The sequence below is a fragment of the Macaca thibetana genome, chromosome 12 (genome assembly GCF_024542745.1).
Source record: "Macaca thibetana thibetana isolate TM-01 chromosome 12, ASM2454274v1, whole genome shotgun sequence".
NCBI classification, from domain to species: domain Eukaryota; kingdom Metazoa; phylum Chordata; class Mammalia; order Primates; family Cercopithecidae; genus Macaca; species Macaca thibetana.
In genome coordinates, this window is record NC_065589.1 from 30,612,791 (window position 1) to 30,634,845 (window position 22,055).

The window sequence follows — 22,055 nt, forward strand, 5'->3', positions numbered from 1 at the left end:
ATTCTAGTTCTCAGTGTCTCTGAAGTCCATATATTTATTTAACAAATGTTTACTGAACATCTATGCCTGTTTACTGTTGTTTACTGAGCATCTGCTATATGCCTGCTTTCCAAGGTGCTGAGCAGACAAAGGGCCTATCTCTTATGAGGCTTGCATTCTAATGTGGAGACATATAATAAAAAGTTAAACATGCAGATATACAGTGTAAATTCACATAGCAAAACTAAACAAAAACAAACCAAAAAAAAACCCACCAAAATGAAAAGAAAGCAGAACACAATGTCTGGGAACCTGATGTCTATTTTAGATAAGGTGGTCAGAAAAGGCTGTTTTGAAAAGGTGACATTTGAGCAAATTATTAAATACAAGTTCTTATAGGCTATAAGAACTTTGGATTTTATAGTCAGTGCAGTTAGAAGCCAAGGGGTGTTCTCAGTAGGGGAGTGACGTGAACAATTCACATTTTTGAAAAAACCATTCTGGCCTCTGTATGGAGAAAGGATAAACATGAATGCATTTCTCAGGGTTCCCCAGAGAAACAGGACCAAAAATATTTAAGTTACTGGATATCAAAAAGAGCAAACACGAAGAAAGGACTTTACCTTCTCCCCCAAGGAAAGAGATAGTGCATTTTGGGTTGTAAGCACAATAGTTATATCATGTTAGGTGGAAGTACGACCGGTTATTTTCTTTATTTGGAGATTAAGTAGAGATTAAGAAGTTGTGTATGTGTGCCAAGTTAACAAGGGATGGGCTTATGATAATTAATTTTTTATGTCAATTTGTCTGGGCCACGGAATGCACAGATAGCATATATACACGAGAATATATACACACATATATGTGCTATACATAGCACACACACAAACACAGATTTATTTAAAATGTACTATATAGTCTTGGCTCACACAATTATGGAGGCTGAGAAGTCTCACAATCTGCCCTCTGCAAGCTAGAGAGCCCAAAAACCTAGTGGTATAGTTTAAAGACCTGAGAGTTAGAGTGCCAATGGTATAGATACCAGTTTGGATATGAAGGCTTAAGAACCAAAAGTGCCAAGGACTGGAGATCTATGTCTCAGTTCAAGCAGTCAGGCAGAGAGAAAATTCCATTTTCCTCTGCCTTTTTATTCTATCCATGCCTGCAACAGATTGGATAATACTCACCCACACTGGGGAGGGTCATGTGCTCTACTCAGTACACCAATTCAATGCTAGTCTTTTCTGAAAACGCCCTTATGGATACACTCAGAAATAATGTTTAGCCAGCATTCTGGGCATCCTGTGGCCCAATCAAGTGACAGATAAAATTAACCATCACAAGCCCACCCCTTGTCAGCATAGCACCCATATGCATCTCCTTCATCTGTACTTAGTCTCCAAATAAAGACAATAAAAGGTAATGATTTCATCTAACATGGTACAACTATTATGCCTACAACCCAAAATGCACTAACTTTGTCCCCAGAAGAGAAGATGAAGTATTTTTTGATGTTTGCTTTTCTCCTTGATATCCTGTAACTTAAATACCATGGTGTAAAATTAACAATATTTAAATATTATGACATAAAATAATACATCTTATGTTTCATGATAAGGAAATAAGAGAGGAAAAGAAATAGACACACCCACACACAAAATGTATTCATAACACAATAAGGAATAAATAGTTATGGCAATTACGTACTCATTTCTGTCAGTGGTCACATGATCATAGCTGGTATTTATAACTACTTTTCTCTACTACCCATTTCATATTCCCTTTGCCTCCAGCAGCACCTCAGTTGTTTATGGTGCTTTACCTGTTGAGGTGACCCAAACATTCATTCCAAAATACCTTGGACCATACTAGTCCTGCTTTGATTGGGTAGTTGTAGTTTTCCATTGAATTTCATCACTGCACATGGTAATACTAAGAGACGCCTAGAGGAATGTCCTGTATTAGAGACATACTCTTCCTTATTACCTCCACTGTGGAGTAGTAATATTGGTAGAATCTGCTACTATCCTTAGTAGTCAGGAACAATTATCCCAGCCAGCTTAGCAATTCCCTTCTTTGCCTGTTGATTCAGAGGAATGAGGAGCCCAAAGTGGCTGCACGGCAGTCACTTCCAATTCAATGGAATAACTGTTGTGTCTCCTGGTAGAGTACAATGTTTGGAAACCTGGTACCTATTTAAATAGGGTGGTCAGAGAAGGCTTTTCTGAGAGAATGACATTTGAGAAAATACGAATACAGATTCTTACAAGCTATGATAAAGAATTTGGATTTTACAGTAAGTTTAATGAGAAGCCAAAGGGTGTTTTTAGTGACATGAATGATTTATATTTTAAAAAATATTATTCTGTTCTCTAGGTTGATAATGAATTAATGGGGGCAAATAGGAAATCCTGGACATTAGTTAGGAGGCTGCTGTGTAAGTCCAGGGAAGAGATAGCAGTGTTTTGGATTAAATGACTATAGCAGTGGAAGTGACAAGTTTGGACCCACTTGGGGATGTATTTTGAACATAGACATAACAAAACTTGCCATCTCTGCATAACTATAACAGCATTCGTTAATAGTCACTGAATATAGATGCTGCTTCTTATGTGGTCTTTAATATTTTTTATTTTGACGTTTACTACAATGCTAGGTTTTTTAATGCCCAACAATATACATTAATCCAAAGCGCATTTATTAACATTTCTGAAAAGGAAAGTACTTATTGGTGTTAAGTCAGGAAAAGAATTTTTTATCAAGTTACCATATTTTATGTAGGAAGCCTCTGAATTATGCACACACAATATATACATTACTTAAATATACTGCTCACTGCTTTCCTTGCTATGTGCCTTGTGAAACTACAGAAGCCCTTACGAAACAACTTGGAAGTTTTTATCAGTAATTATTTTTTCATGATATTGGGAGAAGAGTAGATGCTAAATAAATAATTATTCATTTCTTAATTTCTTAATTGATAAACTGATATTTTGCAATAGACATTTGCAAGTTAGGTAATTCTCTCTCTTTTTTTTTTTTTTTTATTCCCATCATCTTTTCTTTGTAAGCAAATAGAGTGCTGGTTTCATAGCCAGAACAAGCTTGGAGGCAATAATTAATTTTCAGTTTTAATATAGATATTGTTAAGTTGTCTTTATTTTATTTTTAATATATTTTCCCAATGAATTAAATTAATACAGTATTAACCAACCTTTTTATGTTGCTACCAACTTTTTAATTTTTTACCAAATGAGGATTATATGGTTCACACACTGTTGGATATAAATCTTAAGAAAAAATAAAGGCCGGGCGCGGTGGCTCACGCCTGTAATCCCAGCACTTTGGGAGGCCGAGGCGCGCGGATCACAAGGTCAGGAGATCGAGACCACGGTGAAACCCCGTCTCTACTAAAAATACAAAAAATTAGCCGGGCGCGGTTGTGGGCGCCTGTAGTCCCAGCTACTCGGGAGGCTGAGGCAGGAGAATGGCGTGAACCCGGGAGGCGGAGCTTGCAGTGAGCCGAGATCGCGCCACTGCACTCCAGCCTGGGCGACAGAGCGAGACTCCGTCTCAAAAAAAAAAAAAAAAAAAAAAAAAAAAAGAAAAAGCCTGTGTTTGTAGGTATAGCTACATTTGTAACAGAATCAATACTAAATAGAATAATTGAGGATTTTATTGGGACCTCACGTATAGCTTTACTCCTAGAGTTACATTTGGAATGAAAATTTTAGGGAGCACATGTACATTTTGGATTTTTGATGCTTGAACTCTTGTAGGCTTACGGTTTAAGGACTTTATAATAGTATTGACAAAGGGGGCTGAATTTTGTTAAACTTGTTTTGACTGCTGAAGACAATTTTTCAATTGTGTTTTGATAAACAGCTTTGTGAAATCGATGAAACTTGATGGTTTAAGCATTGTCTTGCATACATTGCTTGATTGTAAAATCAATTGACAAATGAAAGTTGTGAGTTACTCAGTGGAGGCTCCACAAAGACAACTACAAATGATTTCTATGAACCTATCTGAACCAGCCGCCACGCCAAGTGTGTCTTTCAAGATAAAATTTATGATGAATATACTGTGGATTCTAGATACTTTGAATCAAACATAAATGAAAGCATCACTGAGACAAAAATATCTACTAAATTGAACAGCACGTAGTAAAAAAACTGCAAAGACTAGAATGTTTAGCAAATAGAGTATTGTGAATAATCTAATTTTCTGTTTTTTGGAGCATCTTTTTTTGTCAAAAAATATTTCTAAACATATTTATTCAAATTTTCCATTTTAAGAAGGTATATACAAAACTTACCTGATCATTTATTGAGCAATAGCAATTTTTTTTAGTTGAGGTCCATTTTCTGAGTATGAGTTATGATTGTTCTGGTATCAATTAAATGAATTATTTCAATGTAGGGTAGCATATGTTCATTATAAGAAGTTTAAACAAAATCCTAAGTATTTATACTATACAAATATTTAAATGAATATCAACAGTGAGAACTTATCATGAATTTATAACTATCCAGATTCAAGTAATATTGTATAATATTATATTGAGTCTAATATTGTATACCTTTTTATATATGTAGAATGGGAATTGTGTAAAACTACCTAGGTATTGCAGTTATAGTAATAGATGCATCTCTCAAAGGTTGTTTATGCTTCTATAGAAAAGGTCAGAATACACCAAATATTTTGAAAACATTTTCATTTAGATTATTACATGTTGATTTTTTATATTAATATTAAAGTATGAGTATTATTTCCAATTGAGAGAAACTATACAACATAAATTATACATAGGTTGTAATGTGTTATTGGATATACTTTAGAAATGGTGCAGCAAATTTATTAATGGATGCTTATATTACCCCCATAATTAGTTGTATTAAAATATGTTCATCCTCATTGGAATTTGAAATAATTAAAATGTATATTTCATAAACTTATATAATAATACTGTTTCTCAGCAGTCATAAGTTTATAAAGATTTTGTATAAATTTACTGGGAGCAATAAAATAAAGATCATGGATTAAGGTTTTTCCAAAAGGACCTTTAATATATAATGAAAAATATCTTGGACTTTGATCTTGGTTTATAAGGAATATGCACATCAATCAATTTTTCTTATTCTCCTGCTTATGTTGAATATCATTTCTTGGGTGCTTGTTTTAATAATAAGAGAACATTCCACAGAGCCAATAAAATGTTGTTATGATTAGGAATGATTTTGTAATTTCATTATATAGTTAGCAAATTCAGTCAAACCAAGCACAATAGTTAAAATTACTCAAAGTCAAAAGCATATAACACAACTAGAATTTAATCCTTTCTGTATGTAACATTTTAGCAGGTGGGGCCAATATTCATCATCATCTTGATGATATTGATAATATGATAATGTAAAATATCTATTGCTTGAAAATCCTACTTCCTTTTAGCTCAGTTCTCAGCCATCTCTAAGATGTATCACTCATTCTTATGGTCCAAGATGATGGCTCATGTTTTAGCCATGACATCTGCATTTCTGGCATCAAGCTGGAAGAAATTATGAAGCAACCAGGCAAACTCAGGCTTCAACCATGTTTGAAATCAAGTTCTGGGAAGGTGTCATGGCAACATGTCAGAACTTAATCCATTGGCCAAACTTACCTCTAAGGGAAGGAGAGAAATATAATCTTTATTTGGGGTGACCACGTGTCCAGCTAAAAATTGTGAAGTCTATTACAATGAAGGAAGAGGAAAATGGATATTAAAGATTTTAGAGGTCTTTACCATAGCATCCATCCGTATCACTCTACAAAATCTGCATTATCAAAGGCAATAAATGAATTCCAGCATGATGTATAAGGGGCTTGGAGGGAGCAATGGAAGAGTAGCATGGAGGTTATAAGCTGATAGGACCCTGGAGAGAGAGGAAGTGATTTTTTAACATTTATTTAATGTGGGGTTTAGAGACAAATAGTCTAAAGATTGTTTTAGTGCTACTCTAACAACATACCACAGAGTAGGTGGCTTAAAACAATAGCGATTTATTCTCTCACTGTTCCGGAGGTTAGAAATTCAAAACCAAGGTGACAGCAGGCTCATTCTCCCTCTGAAACTCCAGGTAGAATTCTTCCTTGCCACTCCCTAACTTCTGGTGGTGGCCATCAATCTTTGGCATTCCTTGGCTTATACTTATATGGCTCTACCCTTTGCCTTTCTGGTCACAGGGCTTTCTTCCCTGATTGTCTTTGTGTGCACATGGTATTTTCCTCTTCTTATAGTAGGGCTGTCCAACCTTGAGCTTCCCTGGTCCACATTGAAAAAAGAATTGTCTTGGGTTGCACGTAAATACGCTAACACTAACCATAGCTGCTTCAAAAAAATATAATGTGGGTTTTTAAAAAATATGTATTTATTTATGAGACGGAGTCTTGCTCTGTCGCCCAGGCTGGAGTGCAGTGGCGTGATCTTAGCTCACTGCAAACTCCACCTCCCGGGTTCACACCATTCTCCTGCCTCAGCCTCCTGAGTAGCTGGGACTACAGGTGCCCGCCACCACGCCTGGCTAATTTTTTGTATTTTTAGTAGAGACGGAGTTTCTCCGTGTTGGCCAAGATGGTCTCGATCTCCTGACCTTGTGATCCGCCTGCCTCGGCCTCCCAAAGTACTGGGATTACAGGCATGAGCCACTTAGCCCGGCAAAAAATATAATGTTTTAAGAAAGTTTATGAATTTGTGTTGGGTCGCATTCAAAGCCATCCTGGGCTGCATGTGGCCTAATAGCTTCAGGTTGAACAAGCTTTATTATCATTATGTTGAATTAGGGAACACCCAAATGACCTCATCTTAATTTGATTTACATCTAGGAAGACCCTATTTCCAAATAAGGTCACATTCTAGGTAATGGGAATTAGGACTTCAACTTATCTTTTAGGGACACACAATTTAGCTGGTAACAGAGTACTTCAAGAGAATACACTGTTTGGGGAACTTTAGAAATCCAGACTTTAAAAGTTTGGGCTTTGTTTTTATAATGAATTTCCACTATGGTTACTGACATATACTATTTTTCAAGATTTTTGGATTAAGATTTTTGATGTGCTCATAGGCAAAAACAGGATTTAAGGTGGTCTTAATTATCAGGCTATACCCATCTAGATGTTTTCCTTCCTCTACAGGAATTCATCCCTTTGAAAATAACATCAGACATCATGACATCTTTTTTACTTCTGTGTATATAAGACATGAGTCTTATATATATATATTATATGAGGTAATATAAACCTTATATATATTATATAAGTAATATGTTACCTTATATATATTGTAATATATAAGGTAATATGTTACCATATATAATACATTACTAAGCCGTGTTCCTAGTGTGTTTGCAGTCTCCACTTTGTATCTTGCCTTAAATTCAGCATATCTTATGTAACTTATCTGAAGAAGATTCATTTCCAAACCATTTTCTTTAACTTTACATACCATTGTTAATGGATTTATAATATATATTTTTAGTCTACTTAAGATTAGAGTCAGTACATTGAGTGGTGAAGATAATGCTCTGGAAGGTATATAAACCATAAGAATAGTATCAAAAAGTCTGGCTTCTGGAAGTCACACACAATTTTTTTTTTTTTTGAGACAGAGTCTCACTCTGTTGCCCAGGCTAGAGTGCAGTGGCATGATCTCGGCTCACTGCAACCTCCACCTCCCAGATTCAAGTGATTCTCCTGCCTCAGCCTCCCAAATAGCTGGGATTACAGGCATGAGCCACCATGCCTAGCTAATTTTTGTATTTTTAATAGAGACAGGGTTTCTCCATGTTGGCTAGGTTGGGAACTCCTGACCTCAGGTAATCCACCTGCCTCAGCCTCCCAAAGTGCTGGTATTACAGGTGTGAACCACCATGCCCAGCCACAAAATTAAAACACAAACAAAAACAAAATAAAACAAAAAAATTTGTGTAAACTTATGTGCTCACATAGGAATAGAACCTGGCAGACGGATTATTTGTTATCAGTCCATTATACCTCAGAAACTCATGAATATATACAGTGATATTCCAGTTGATAACAATAAAAATTGTATTTTTTACATATCTTGTTTGTAGTATATGTTTACAAATATTTCAATTTAGACCTAAAGACAGAAAGACCATTCAACCTATCAATCCCATTACTGGGCATATACCTAAAGGAATATAAATCATTTTATTATAAAGACATATGCACGTGTATGCTCAGTGTATTGCAGTGTATTGCACATATGCACGTGTATTGCAGCACTATTCCCAATAGAAAAGACATGGAATCAACCTAAATACCCATCTATAGTAGACTGGATAAAGAAAATCTGGTACGTATATACCACAGAATACTATGCAACCGTGAAAAAGAATGAAATCATGTCCTTTGGAGAGACACGAATGGAGCTAGAAGCTATTATCCTTAGCAAACTAAAGCAGGAACAGAAAACCAAATACTGAAAATTCTCACTTATAAGTGGGAGCTAAATGATGAGAACACATGGACACACAGAGGAGAAAAACATACCCTGGGGCCTATTGGAGAATGGAAGATGGGAGGAAGGAGAGGATCAGGAAAAATAACTAATGAGTTCTAGGATTAATAACTAGGTGATGAAATAATCTATATGAATAACCCCCATGCCACAGGTTTACCTATGTAAACAAGCCTGCACATGTACCCCTAAACTTAAAATAAAAGTTAAAAAAAATAATAATAAAGCATGTTTGAGGTCTTGTAGGTGCAAGTTTATTTAGTAAAAAATTTACTCAGCTGGAACAGCTTATACAACAACTATGTTTTTAATATAACTGTTACTTTCACTATCTTTTGATTTTGATTTATTTACATTTGTAGGATTACTCAATTAGAAAACAGTAAATTGTATGTCCTAAAAGAACAATGTTTAAATAAAAGTAAATGTATTTACTTGCTTTATATGGTCATAACAAATGGGATTAAGTTTATCTCCTTGCTATGTATTTCTGTGGAGTGTACGCCTTCCTGCTCTCTGTGATTAGCACATGTAATCTGGGAATTTAAAAGTGAAAATATTTATCAGTGTGTGGGTCTATGCCTCTTAATGACAATCAAAATATTTATATTCAGAGAACTGGGATAGACTTGTGGAATAGAGAGTTTTGAGGAAGATATTATTGTGCATATCATATAAAGGTTATATAATTTCATGTTTATCTTCTTGTCTTTGCAGTGTGTGCAGGAACGGAGAATAAACTGAGCTCTCTCTCTGACCTGGAACAGCAGTACCGAGCCTTGCGCAAGTACTATGAAAACTGTGAGGTTGTCATGGGCAACCTGGAGATAACCAGCATTGAGCACAACCGAGACCTCTCCTTCCTGCGGGTAAAGCTTTGGCTTTCTTTCTCTTCTTTGTGAGTGGACAGTGGTGTCATGATGCATACAGGCAGACCTGCGTGCTGATACCTGGAAGGTGTGCTCTTCTGGCTGGCAGGCACTGTGACTCTAGGCAAAAGATAAGAGATAGCGAAACACACCCAGGAAAAGAACAAGAGTAAGAAAGCCATAATGACTGACGCTCCCGAGTTTAAAGCAGTTGCTGTTGCCCTAAGATTGATAAAAGATTCTGTCACCATGTAGTACATGACATCTAGCAAATCTTTTTCTGACAAGCTGTGAACTAGGAGAGTCAGAGGACAAATCAGATAACAATTGATAATTTCAGGCAGTCATCTCCATTTCTGCCTCTTTTCTGCCACTTCGGACTTTTAGACTATTTTATATCACATAAGGAGACTAACACTGTTATTAAACAAAATAAAAAAGAAAAGAAAAGAAAAGGGAAGGGAAGGGAAGAAAAGCATGTGGTTTTGAAAACCTACAAGTTATTTAAAGTAGACTCATAGGAAAGTACTTACGTAGATCAATACACGCATGAACACAAATGTGTATATGTATACTTGAAGTTGCTCAATCAGTCCTTTTGGAAATTATTATTATTATTATTTTGCTTTCATCTATGCTATGTTAAACTGGCTATTAGTGCTAATGCTTCCAGTTTCTTTAATTTTGCTTTAACTGGAATATGTTTGGGAAAATCTGAACTTGAAGGGGACTTTGACAAAGTGAGATGGGGATGTGGTCTTTGCACAATTAAAAATTTATTCTTATACAATAATTACTAATATACATTTTAAACAATAGCATCCCTAGAATATATTTGGTCTTGTTTTCAGTAACTTTTACACACTTCTTAGAAGCACTTTCATATAAATTTACGTTAAATGTTTTGAATACTGATGTAATAAACCGGTTATTGGATAGTAATTTTTTTAGAGATCTAAGATAATTTTAATAATTCTATACTTAGGTAAATAGTGAAAAGAGTGATATTTAAATATTTTGAGTGTACTAAATATGTCTAAAATTGGTAACAACCTAAGAAAATGAACCACCTCAAAACATTAATAACACTGTATGGCTTACAATATCCATTTTTAAAACGACTCTCATAGTTGGACTAGTAAAGCAAATGAACCGAAGGTATTTCCTTACTGTCTACTTGACTGATAGAACTCTGTTTCTGTAAGTTATGTGTCAAAAGTTTTTAATAATTTTGATGGTTAATTTTGAGGTCTTTGTTTATCAAAAGTAGATAGTTAAGGATATCCGAATCATAGAATTAGAGGGCCTTAAAAGAAACTACATTTTTTCTCTCTCTCTCTTTTGTTTTTTGTCTTTTGCTTTTTGAGATGGAGTCTCACTTGGTCACCCTGGCTGGAGTGCAGTGGCACGATCTCGGCTCACTGCAACCTCCGCCTCCCAGGTTCAAGCAATTTTCCTGTCTCAGCCTTCTGAGTAGTTGGGATTACAAGCGCATGCCGCCACGCCCAGCTTATTTTTTGTACTTTAGTAGAGACGGAGTTTCACCGTGTTGCCCAGGCTAGTCTCATACTCATGAGCTCAGACAATCCGCCCTGTTCGGCCTCCCAAAGTGCTGATATTACAGGTGTGAGCCATCAAGCCCGGCCCAAAAGAACTTACTTTTTGAGGGAGCTATTGTTTAAAGAAGGGAACACATACAAACTATCTTAGGACATATGACAAGAAACTCAATGACATTATAGAATAGACAAACTAACAAAGTAAGCTGAATTCTGAAGCAGGAAAAAGAAATAATTTAAACAGTTTATTAGATTGGAATAATAGAAACATTTTAAAATGCAATCTAAAGATCTGTGTTTTTCTTCTTATGTTTGCTTTACTTTTCTATACATGGAACTAAATTTCACTGATAATACAAATAGTTGTGACTATTGTAAATGACAGTCATTGTATTAAATAACATGAAAATGTCTTTTTATGTATTTTATAGTAATTCTTATGGTCTTGTAAGATAAAAGCATAGAATAATAAAAAATAGACTTTAGACCATTTTTAACTTTTAGCAATATGAAAGTAGTATGTAGATATTTTTGATATATGGTCGATACTGTGTTAGAAACTATTTGAATTAAAAAGTAAGATACGTTATTAGAATGAACAGATTTGCAAAAAGTAAGATAAGGAGGGCCAAGATTTCTGCCTGGATAAAAAGTAAGCTATTTCTTTCACAAAAGTAAATTTTGGTTCCTAACTACTAGCATCTCTAAAAAGTTCATCTAAACTTTGTATTAACCCATGTGCATATCTTTATTTTAATATATGTATTTAATGACAACTCTAATAGCACTTAGTTTTTGCTTCCTAACTTATTTTTTGTTTCACATATCTTTTGTTTTTTTTTAAAAAAAATCGTTTCTATTATGACATATACCGATTCATGTCATATGCAATATTATGTATTACACCTCTCTAATCCTTAGGAAAACACGTCTGCAATCCCAAGTAAACAATGGCATTTATTGTCCTTGACTTCAACAATCATGTTGAGGATTATAGATATGTAATACATAAGTACTGTATATATATATATGTGTGTGTATACATAGGCATATTACAAATACTGTATTTGTATACATATATACATATATGATAAATTGTGTTTTATATGTGATATGTATGTGTTGGTGTGTGGGTGTGAGATTTTTTATATATATATATATATATAAAATCATTGCTAAGACACAAATAAGAACCCAGAATCAGAAAGAAGTTGTGGTCTTATGTTAATGGTAGGGGTGGGGTGCATGCTGGGTTATCTGAAGGATTCAGGAAAACTTGGCTCATTCTGAGGGATTGGCTTATTCTGAAGGATTCAGGAAAAGTTTCATCAAAGGGGTGCTTGAATTAAATCATGAGAAAATGAATAGAAGCTCATGAGGTGAGTGCATTGTAAGAGAAGGGCATTTCAATGGGAGTAGTATAAGGCTTAGAAGGAAGCCCCTGAATCAGAGTTAATAAATGTGTACTCAGTGTGCACTGTTTTAGACACTAGGCATATATGTGCAAATAAATCACATGTGACTCCTAATCCCAGGGAAGCTACAGTATAATGTTGATGAAGAAAAAGTTTCAGGTGTAGTAGAATATTCCTTTGGAGAGGTAGGAGATACCAGATTCTAGTGACAAGTTAACATTTTGTGATTGGATAAGGTAGTCAATGGAGATTAAAAAGAGTAAGATCTAAGATCAATAAGTGGTTCAAGAACAGAATACTCTTTAACCAGGTGTGGCGGTTCATGCCTGTAATCCCAGCACTTTGGGAGGCTGAGGTGGGCAAATCACTTGAGGTCAGGAGTTCGAGACCAGCCTGGCCAACATAGTGAAACCCCGTCTTGACTAAAAATACAAAAATTAGTTAGGTGTGATTGTGGGCACCTGTACTTGGGAGGCTGAGGAAGGAGAATCACTTGAACCCAGGAGGCAGAGGTTGCAGTGAGCTGAGATCATACCACTGCACTCCAGCCTGTGCAACAGAGCGAGACTCCAAAAAAACCACAAAACAACAACAACAAAAAACCCAGAATACTCTGGATGCCCCATTCTCTGTTTTCTTACTGGGCCCTGAAAGCAGAGACTATTTACCAAAATCTTCATAATACTACCGTATTGGATGATGCAGTATTTCAAATTATACTTTTGAATATGCTACAAAGCTCTCCATTTAATATAAAATTTCATTCCTTCCTAAAACCACATTATGGCTTATTTATGCTGATAGTAACTTCTCTCCACAATATATGATCTGTCCAGTATTGGCACTTTATAGTAAGTGGAGTCCATGTAAAGAAAATATAGTGATTTTACCATTATTTCCTATAAGTTTCAAATTGTATGAGTGGATAATAAATGTATATTTCTCCATTATATACATAGATCTCATCTATATTTATGTAACTAGGACTCATTGACCAAATTTCTTATAAAGGTTTTACAGTTTCCCTTCCTCTAAGAGTGACCCAAATGATATATTTAGAGGGTCAATAGTGATCTTAAATTTCATTCTGGATTCATTTCTGTCTTTAGGAACTTAAGAAATTACTTTAGGTTTTAAAGGATTTTTCTTCCTTATTTTCATCTCTAGCTAGCAATGTAGTAGTGTTTTGCTTTGTCATTTGTTTTATTTTGTATGAAACCACTCAAATTTCTATGAATTGTGACAATTTTCCCTCATATCTCGTTTATCTTGTTTACTATCTGCATATTCAACATTTATGACTAAGACAGTGATAAGACATAGTAAATATTCATTAAATATTTGTTGAATGGACAAGAGAATTAGTATTTGTTTTAAATTATAGATCCCAATTTCATATATGATCTATTGTCTAGATAAACATGTTAGTCTCTTTTCATAGTCATGTTATTTCAGTGTGCCCTCACACACAGGCCAGGTATGTGGGAATAAGACAATCAAAATCCTTTCCCATGAGGATTTGGAATTGTCACCAATGGCATTCAGTTTCTCTATTAGTTTCTTAACTACTCGAATACCACGACACAGCCATTTTTTGTCTTGTGGTTTGAATGTCATAGAGAGCTGTACAGATAGAATGAAGCCAACACTGAAACAGAGATAGAGTAGAAAAAAGCAATATTTACCCCAAATGGTAATTTGGGGAACCAGTCATTTCCATTTCCCACTCTACTTCTGAAGACGGATTGCATTCCAGCCATTTCCACCTCTACTCTTGCAACTTTATAGTAATTTCACCCTTAAACTAGAAAAAGATTGCTTCCTTTTACTACACTAAAATGCCTTGTCTAGTACATCTCCTGAGATTTCAAGAACACAGCAAAAGTGAGCCTTTGTAATTGGATTGAAGATGTACTTTTAAATAATTTTAATATTTGTAGATACTTTCCTTAATCTTTGTTAGATACATTCTGTTGAAATGCTTTTAAATGCGTTGTTTTCAAGATGCTTTTATTATAGCAACCTTGATGCTTATGTCTGTAAACACTTTTCATGCCAGCTTTCTTGTAACCTCCAGTTTTTGCATTTCTTTTTGGGAAGAGAAATCCAATTTACTGTGTTTAACATTCAACTCCCAAGGAACCACATTGCTGGCTAGAAAAAGGCCCTAAAACTTTTTTATTATGTATTTTATCACTATCACAAGGTTAAGACATATAATAGAAAGCAGCAAGGCATAAAAATCACAGATTTTGCGCTATTGTCTTACACTTTGTGAACTCTTTAAAACAAGGCAAAATGTAGTAAGTAATGGGAATGAACTATTAGACCTTTTACCCTCATTAGAATTCGTGGGAGCTTTCTCTCCTTTGTCATTCCATTGGTCTTCTTTGCTACTGCTGGCACTTAATAACTCAGTGCTTCTAAAAAGGTGCCTGACCCACCAGCTTTTACACTTTAAATTTATTTTCTGTTTTATGTATTAGCTTTAAGCAAATAACTATAATGTGTCAATTATGTGTAAAGAAGTCTGCTATGAAATGTAGATATATAGAGAGTGTTAACACCTATCCTCAGTCATTGCTATAGTAGGTTATAATTTTTAATCTGTGGCTTGAATTTAGTTGTGTGCAAATTATTTTAGGAATAGTGTACATTAGGATTTTGAGGAGGTAAGTTTATTTAACAGTTGATGTATGGATGTGGAATAGTTACAATATCGTAATTCATTGGGACTCTGTATGCTGTGGTCTAGAAACCTTAAATTTTAGTCATTATAGATGTCTTTTATTCCTAATAAATGAATAAAAATAAAGTAATATATGAAGATGCCTTTTAAAATAACATTCATACTCTATTATTGACAGCAAAAGGCAATGACTTTGAAAAAGTCAGAAAGTATACTTGTTTGAAGCAAAAAGATTAAGAAAAGGTACCTTCTCTCAGATAATGAATAACAAACGCATGCTATTATGAAAAGGTAACACATCTGAAAAACAAAATTTACTTTTATTTTATATTTGGCAGAGCTATATGGCTGTTTTTGAATGTACAAGAAATAATGCCAACTAAAAATTTCTATTTTTAAAAAACAAAACTTTGGAGAAATCATGCAAATGGTTTATTTTTCTCTACCGGAGAAAATGTCCTATTTTTAAATTAAAATATAGCCTTTGTCTTTAGTTAATAATTAACATTTTATAATGCTATAGAACTGTCATCCTCTTTTATTAGGATCTATGTATGGGATTCTTTTGAGGATGTTGCTTTTCAACTACTCTTCATAAGACATAAAATTTGCATTACTTTTCCATAGCTAGTAAAGGATCTATACATTTCATTCTCTTTCTCATGCATATTCCTCTTCTGACTAATGACAAGCATGTGTTAGAAGGCAGAGAAAGCTGCAACTCATACAGCAAAATACTGACAATGTTACTGGAACCAAAGACTTTGGCTTCATTAGCACAGTTTTGTTACAATAAAGTCAGGAATGATGTTTGACAATGAGTTTCAAGTTGCAACAAGTAACCAAGTCTTGATCTATTCCTTCCCCATTTTCAGTAAGGATGAACAACCATTGAGAGTTAATATGAAATTCTAAAATATTTACATTTTAGCCTACTTCTAGCTTTAGTGCTTCCTTTTCAGTGTCCTCTGGCAATTAGAAGCACATGACCAGAATTAAATCCAACAGTATGGGAGATGGTTTTATTTTTGTGTCTGTTTTCCATGTCTTCCTCATACACTTTTAACTCTATGTCCAGGCTAAGCTGTCTGCTGCATAGCATGATTTAGAAAAAACCCTATATTGAAGAGTACATATTTCAAAATAAATGGATAATTTATACAGTACTTATTCTTAAGTTATGAATATGTTAGAAAATGATTTACTGAATAGTTTTTTTCAAATACTAGCTACCAACACCCATCTATATTTGTTTTTAGCTTATTAAATACCAGATAGAATGACTTGTGTGGCGGAAATTATGTTGGAGAGAGAGAATCAGGATGAGAACACTTGCCATATTTTAGAAACATTAGAGAGGAAAACACCATTTAAATTAAACATCTACGACATAATAAAGTGGGTCCACATGAGTTACAATCTCATATTTCCCAAAAAGATTATTTAAGTGCAACATTTTCAGATACAGCATGCGTATCTCAGTTGTGCACACATTTTGATTGGACTGTATAGTAGGAGTACAAGCCTGAATTTGTATTCCTGAAAAACTTTGTAAGATATTTGTCACTCAAATGGTGAACAAGTAAATGAGAATTCTATATCAAGTATTTGTATTCTGTAACTATCTATTCATTGAGCACAGTAGTCTATGTTTTTCTTCCATGTCACTAATTGAGACAGGTGGCAAGAGAGGATTACAAGATCAACATCGAAATACTTAGACTTCACTATCATTAGATTCAAAGAAACTGCACCTTCAAGAAATTATTGGTTGGGTAAACAAGCATTAAAAAAGATACGGTGCTGGAACTTTTTCTTTAATTCTTTCTGTTTGAATTTCATGTAAAATTGCTTTTATGGTAAAATGTTACATATTTAGATGCTGCGTTAACATGATGATCTCTTAGCTGGGTGAGACAGAGAATGCTAAAAACGACACAGAGAGAATAATATTGCAACATGTCAGTTAGGCCAAAGCAGACATTTTGGGTTAAATAGAATTTTCAAAGCTTTGATAGTTTCTGAAAGCTGTCTCTAAGGCCATTAAATATAATACATACGCAATTTTGTATATGTGTATTTACAGCTGACTTTCAAATTGAAACTTGATTTTGTACTAAATCTAATCATGGAACTTGTATTACGTTTGAAAAAGCTATGCAATTTACACTTGGCTTAGGATTTTTTTTTTCTCAGAGGTTAAGTACCATTTAATCTAAAAATATACATTGACTCAAAATTCTGATGCTCTTTCAGAAATTCTACAAGATAAATCAAAGGATAAAAAATGTCTATATTCTTTATTTGGTATTTATTTAAACATATATTTTAAATTTTCTTTTTAATCATTTCAATCAAATATTAAATAAAAATATGTTCAATAGGCTGGTGCTGTGGCTCACACCTGTAATCCCAGCACTTTGGGAGGCTGAGGTAGGAGGATTACTTGAGACCAAGAGTTTGGGTAACATGGTGAGACCCTGTCTCTACAAGCGTTTTAAAATTTAACCAGTGTGGAGGCACATGCCTGTAATTCCACCTACTCAGAAGGCTGAGGTGGGAGGATCATGTGAGCCCAAGAGTTGGAGGCTGCAGAGAAATAACATTGTGCCACTGCACTCAAGCCTGTGCGACAGAGGAAAATGTTGTCTCAAGAAAAAACAACAATAAATAAGCAAGCAAAATATATACATCTATATGAGTTTCCTCTGTATCTTAAGCAGATTAAAAAACTATAAGTAAAATGGTGTCTATGATAAAGATGTATAACTGATAGTAAATATTTGAAGGAATATTAGAAGGAATGATAGAAATAAGAAATAGATTAGTATTTATCAATCTAGTATCAATAGACTAGTATTTATCAATCTGATATGTGTAAATATATACATATATTAAAATTATAGTATATACAAGTATTGTAAATAGAGTGGCCATTTATATCTATGCACATATAAATGTAAATTAGCAACCACTTTCCAGGAATCAAGAACCAAATTAGTATATAATATTAACTTTATATAATGTTTCTCGTTACGTATAACCTGCTAAATATTGAAAACAATCTATTATTTCAATAATAATAAATAATAATAAAACCGTTTGCAACAAGTTCTTTTAGCCCCTAATTGCAATGCAGTTTCCACAAATATGCCCTTGTTGCAAATATATTTAAATTAAAAATTAATTTATTAGGATGGTGAGCAGATGCAAAGTGTTTCTTTATACTTCTGGGCATTGTGGTATTTAAATTAGGCTTAAAAATGTGCATATAATGAATTTATAGGTTTGTCTTAATTTTAAATGAGAAAATTACAGCGAGGCACGGTGGCTCACCCCTGTAATCACAACACTTTGGAAGGCCTAGGTGGGAAGATTGCTTGAGCCCAAGAGTTTGAGACTAGCCTGAGGAACATGGTGAGACCCTGTTTCTACAAAAAATTGAAACAAAATTAACAAATAAGTAGAGAACCCAAGTAACAAGTCCATTTTACTCTATGATTCTTTGTTTTCCTTTCTCAGGGAAATTGAGCATATAAAAGTTATTCCTTTACTTCTTTTATTTGGGAACAGCAAGGACCTTTATTCAAAGAGAGAGAACACAATTATGTGATGTTGTTAAAGAATTACATTGTCGATGAGCTATCTTTTAATTCTAAAAATGAAGCATTGGAATATAATCAATACCTTTTTTTAATTTCAAAATATACTGCATATATTTCCATTAGCTTTATTTTTCTCTGACTCTTGAAATGAAACACTTTGTTTTCTTTCAAAAAAAGGCAGATTTAAACTTGATGAACAATTTTTCATGAGACCAAATCAATTTTAAAGGTCTCTCGTTGGTCACACAGAGTATAATTTAAGGATCAAAAGTGTAAAAATAAAATGTGAAAACTGTTACATTTAGAAACATGGTAATTATTTCTCCGGATCTCTAATTTGAACTCATTTACTGTAAAAATAATACAGTAAAATATATAATGAATGTGATAAAAACTAAGGTATTTTAGTAAACATAGGCTCCTTCAAAATCATTATTATTAAATTTCTACCTGAAAATCAGAATATGTAATTGAGTGTTTAACTAAATCCTCTTAAATAATTTAGTACTACTCTTTCCAAAAATAAAAGTGCCTATCATGATGCCCAGCACCTTGTAGCCCCTCAGTAAGAGCTGACTGGCTGTATCTAACCCTATTAGGCTTCTTCCTTTCTTCTTTGATACCCTGTATACCATTATTGAGCCATGCTCTGAAGACTTGACAATAAGTTTTCACGAAGCTTTTTTGGAGGTTCAGTTTTTGGGTGGTGGTGATTTGTATTTTCAGAGTGTTAAAATTGCAAGTCAAACACTTGGTTGTTTTTAAGAGGCAATCAATAGCTGAAGAAGTATAAAGACTCTACGTAGTTTGTGAGGGTTGTTTTAACATCATTTCATAGAAGCAATGAAAAGTATTCTTCAATAACACAATGAGACATCAATAAAGCATCGGGAAGCATTCATGAGAGAAACGCATAGAGAAAGTACAAGCAAATATGGATTATATATCTGAATTGCATTACTTTCCTTCTTAAAACTTTCCATCCTCTTAGGATAAAGTCCAAAATTCTTATTAAATTCCTACAGTTGTTTGGTCCATACCTATAAGCTTTATCTTCCCACTGTCACTAATGACATGAAAACTCACTGGCCATCTTTCAGTTATAACCAACTTCCTTTTGGTATTCAGCTCTTTCTAACTCTACTGACCTTTCTCTCATTCTCAGATTTTCTCCCCCATGAACATATGGATACACCTAAGTATTCATGTCCTGGCTAAGTTCTGTTCTGTTTTAGGTCTCCATTATAAATAATTTCTTCAGGGATATTTTACTAAGTACCTAGTCTAAATTCCTCCCATTACATACATTCATAGCACCCTCTGCTTCCTTGTAGCACTTCTACTATAACAATTATTTAAGTATTTGTAAATTCTGTCAACACTCCTAAATAACAAGTACCAGACAAAGGCCATGTCTAGTTCACTGCAGAATTCTAGCGTAGTACACAGTGCCTGTCATGTAGTGGCTGCTCAGCAAATACTTGTGAAATAAATAAGCAAATTTTATAACAATAAGAATAAGTTCTTTTATTTATGACATTAAATCAGGAAAAAATTGCACAGAAATTACTTTACTTACTTTTCCAACTGAAGTTCCTCTCTATCGTGTCTTGTAGAATCTATAGTACCTTTCATCTTACAGCCTATAAAATGATTTGGTTAATAATAAATGATATGCTACCCATAATGGAAATATGGGATACTTAGCTTATATATTTACACTGTTACATAAAAGCCTAACAGATATATAGGTAGTGCAGCTTATTGGCTGAGCTGCATGACTTGAGCAAAGTCATGTAGCCTTCACAGCTTTCACTATCTTGAGATACTTCTCTGACCTGCCTTGAATACCTGAGAATCCTTCCATTAACAAATCCCTTATGTCCAGTTCCTTTTCTTTTCTTTTTTTTTTTTTTTTTTTTTTTTTTTTTTTTGACATGGAGTCTCGCTCTGTCACCAAGACTGGAGTGCAGTGGGGTGATCTCAGCTCACTGCAAGCTGTGCCTCCTGGGTTCACACCATTCTCCTGCCTCAGCCTCCCAAGTAGCTGGGATTACAGATACCTGCCAGCACACCTGGCTAATTTTTTTTTTTTTTTGCATTTTTAGTACAGACGGGTTTCACCGTGTTAGCCAGGATGGTCTCGATCTCCTGACCTCGTGATCCACCCACCTCAGCCTTCCAAAGTGCTGGGATTACAGGCATGAGCCACAGCACCTGGCCATGTCCAGTTACTCTTTATAAACTGAGGCCTCTGTGCTTTTGCATGCAATTTTCTTCCTTTATGGAATGTCTTTTAGCCCTTCTGTATTTGGAAAATCATACACTCTCTACTAACTTGTTCTAAATATAAGCTATCTCTATTCCCCTACCCTTAACATGCTCCCCCAAATTCAATCTGTATTTTCATCCCCACCTTTACCATCAAGACAAGCAGAATTAATGTCTTCCATTGTTTCTCCATAGTCCTAAGCACCTACTGGTACTATACCATATGTCACATTGTGTAGGCATGTGTTAGATGATGAGATATACTATGCATTTTTGTCAATTTATGTAGATTGTACAGAGTAAATGTTCAGTGAACTTTTATTTTTTGAACAGATAAATAAACTGTGTTAAGTGGTTTTCTTCCAGTGAATTTTGTTATACTGGAATTATATTCTTTGTAATAAAAAGAAACACCATATTTATAAGCTTCCTTAGACTCACATTTCATGTTGGCATGGACTAACACCTCAGAAATACCATTTGTTAAAATAGGTTCAGGGCACTGTGCTGGTTTTATGCCTAACTCCATCTCCCACTCCTTATTACAACCCTCTGAATAAGTGTTGTTATTCACATTTTGTAAGTGATGAAACAGGCTCAGAGAATTAAATGACTTTCTCAGAACCACAGAGCTAATGGGCAAAGTGAGCATTTTAAACCAGTTCTTTCATTTTAAACTTTACACACTGGGACTCTGTCTTGCTGCTGCCTACTCTTTACCAATGACCCATTTGTTACTTACAGAAACCAGGATTTTAGAAAAATCAGACAAGGAAGGGAGATTTTCATTAAAAACAATTATAAAAATTTTGGAACTAGATTGGAAAAGGTAGGCCTCAGTAGAGTCACAACATTTGGGGACCCTGAGTAGACAGAGCTAAGATGACTCAGTGCTGGGGGCAGTGGGTATAAGGAAAACTGCACTGAGAACTTGAAAGACAAAGTCATCTCCTTTGCTATTCAGATTTTATAGTCAAAAGAATTAAACAGAGACCAAGGAGGATGATTGCTTAAAGCCAAGAGTTTGAGACCAGCCTGTGCAGCAAAGTGAGACCTTCTTTCTACAAAAGATATGCCTGTACTCCTACCTACTCAGGAGGCTGAGACGGGAGAGTCATTTGAGCCCAGGAGTTTGAGGCTGTAA

At 34.5% G+C, this 22,055-nt stretch overlaps 1 protein-coding gene across 5 annotated transcripts in view; it reads left to right on the forward strand.

Annotated features, from left to right (window-relative positions):
- Positions 1–22,055, forward strand: part of ERBB4 (erb-b2 receptor tyrosine kinase 4) — a 1,170,744-nt gene that overhangs the window by 417,649 nt on the left and 731,040 nt on the right. For all 5 annotated transcript variants that reach the window (XM_050751368.1, XM_050751370.1, XM_050751367.1 and 2 more), the window contains exon 2: positions 9,221–9,372. In XM_050751368.1, coding sequence (XP_050607325.1) covers positions 9,221–9,372 — 152 coding nt within the window. The remainder of the gene's footprint in view (positions 1–9,220; positions 9,373–22,055) is intronic.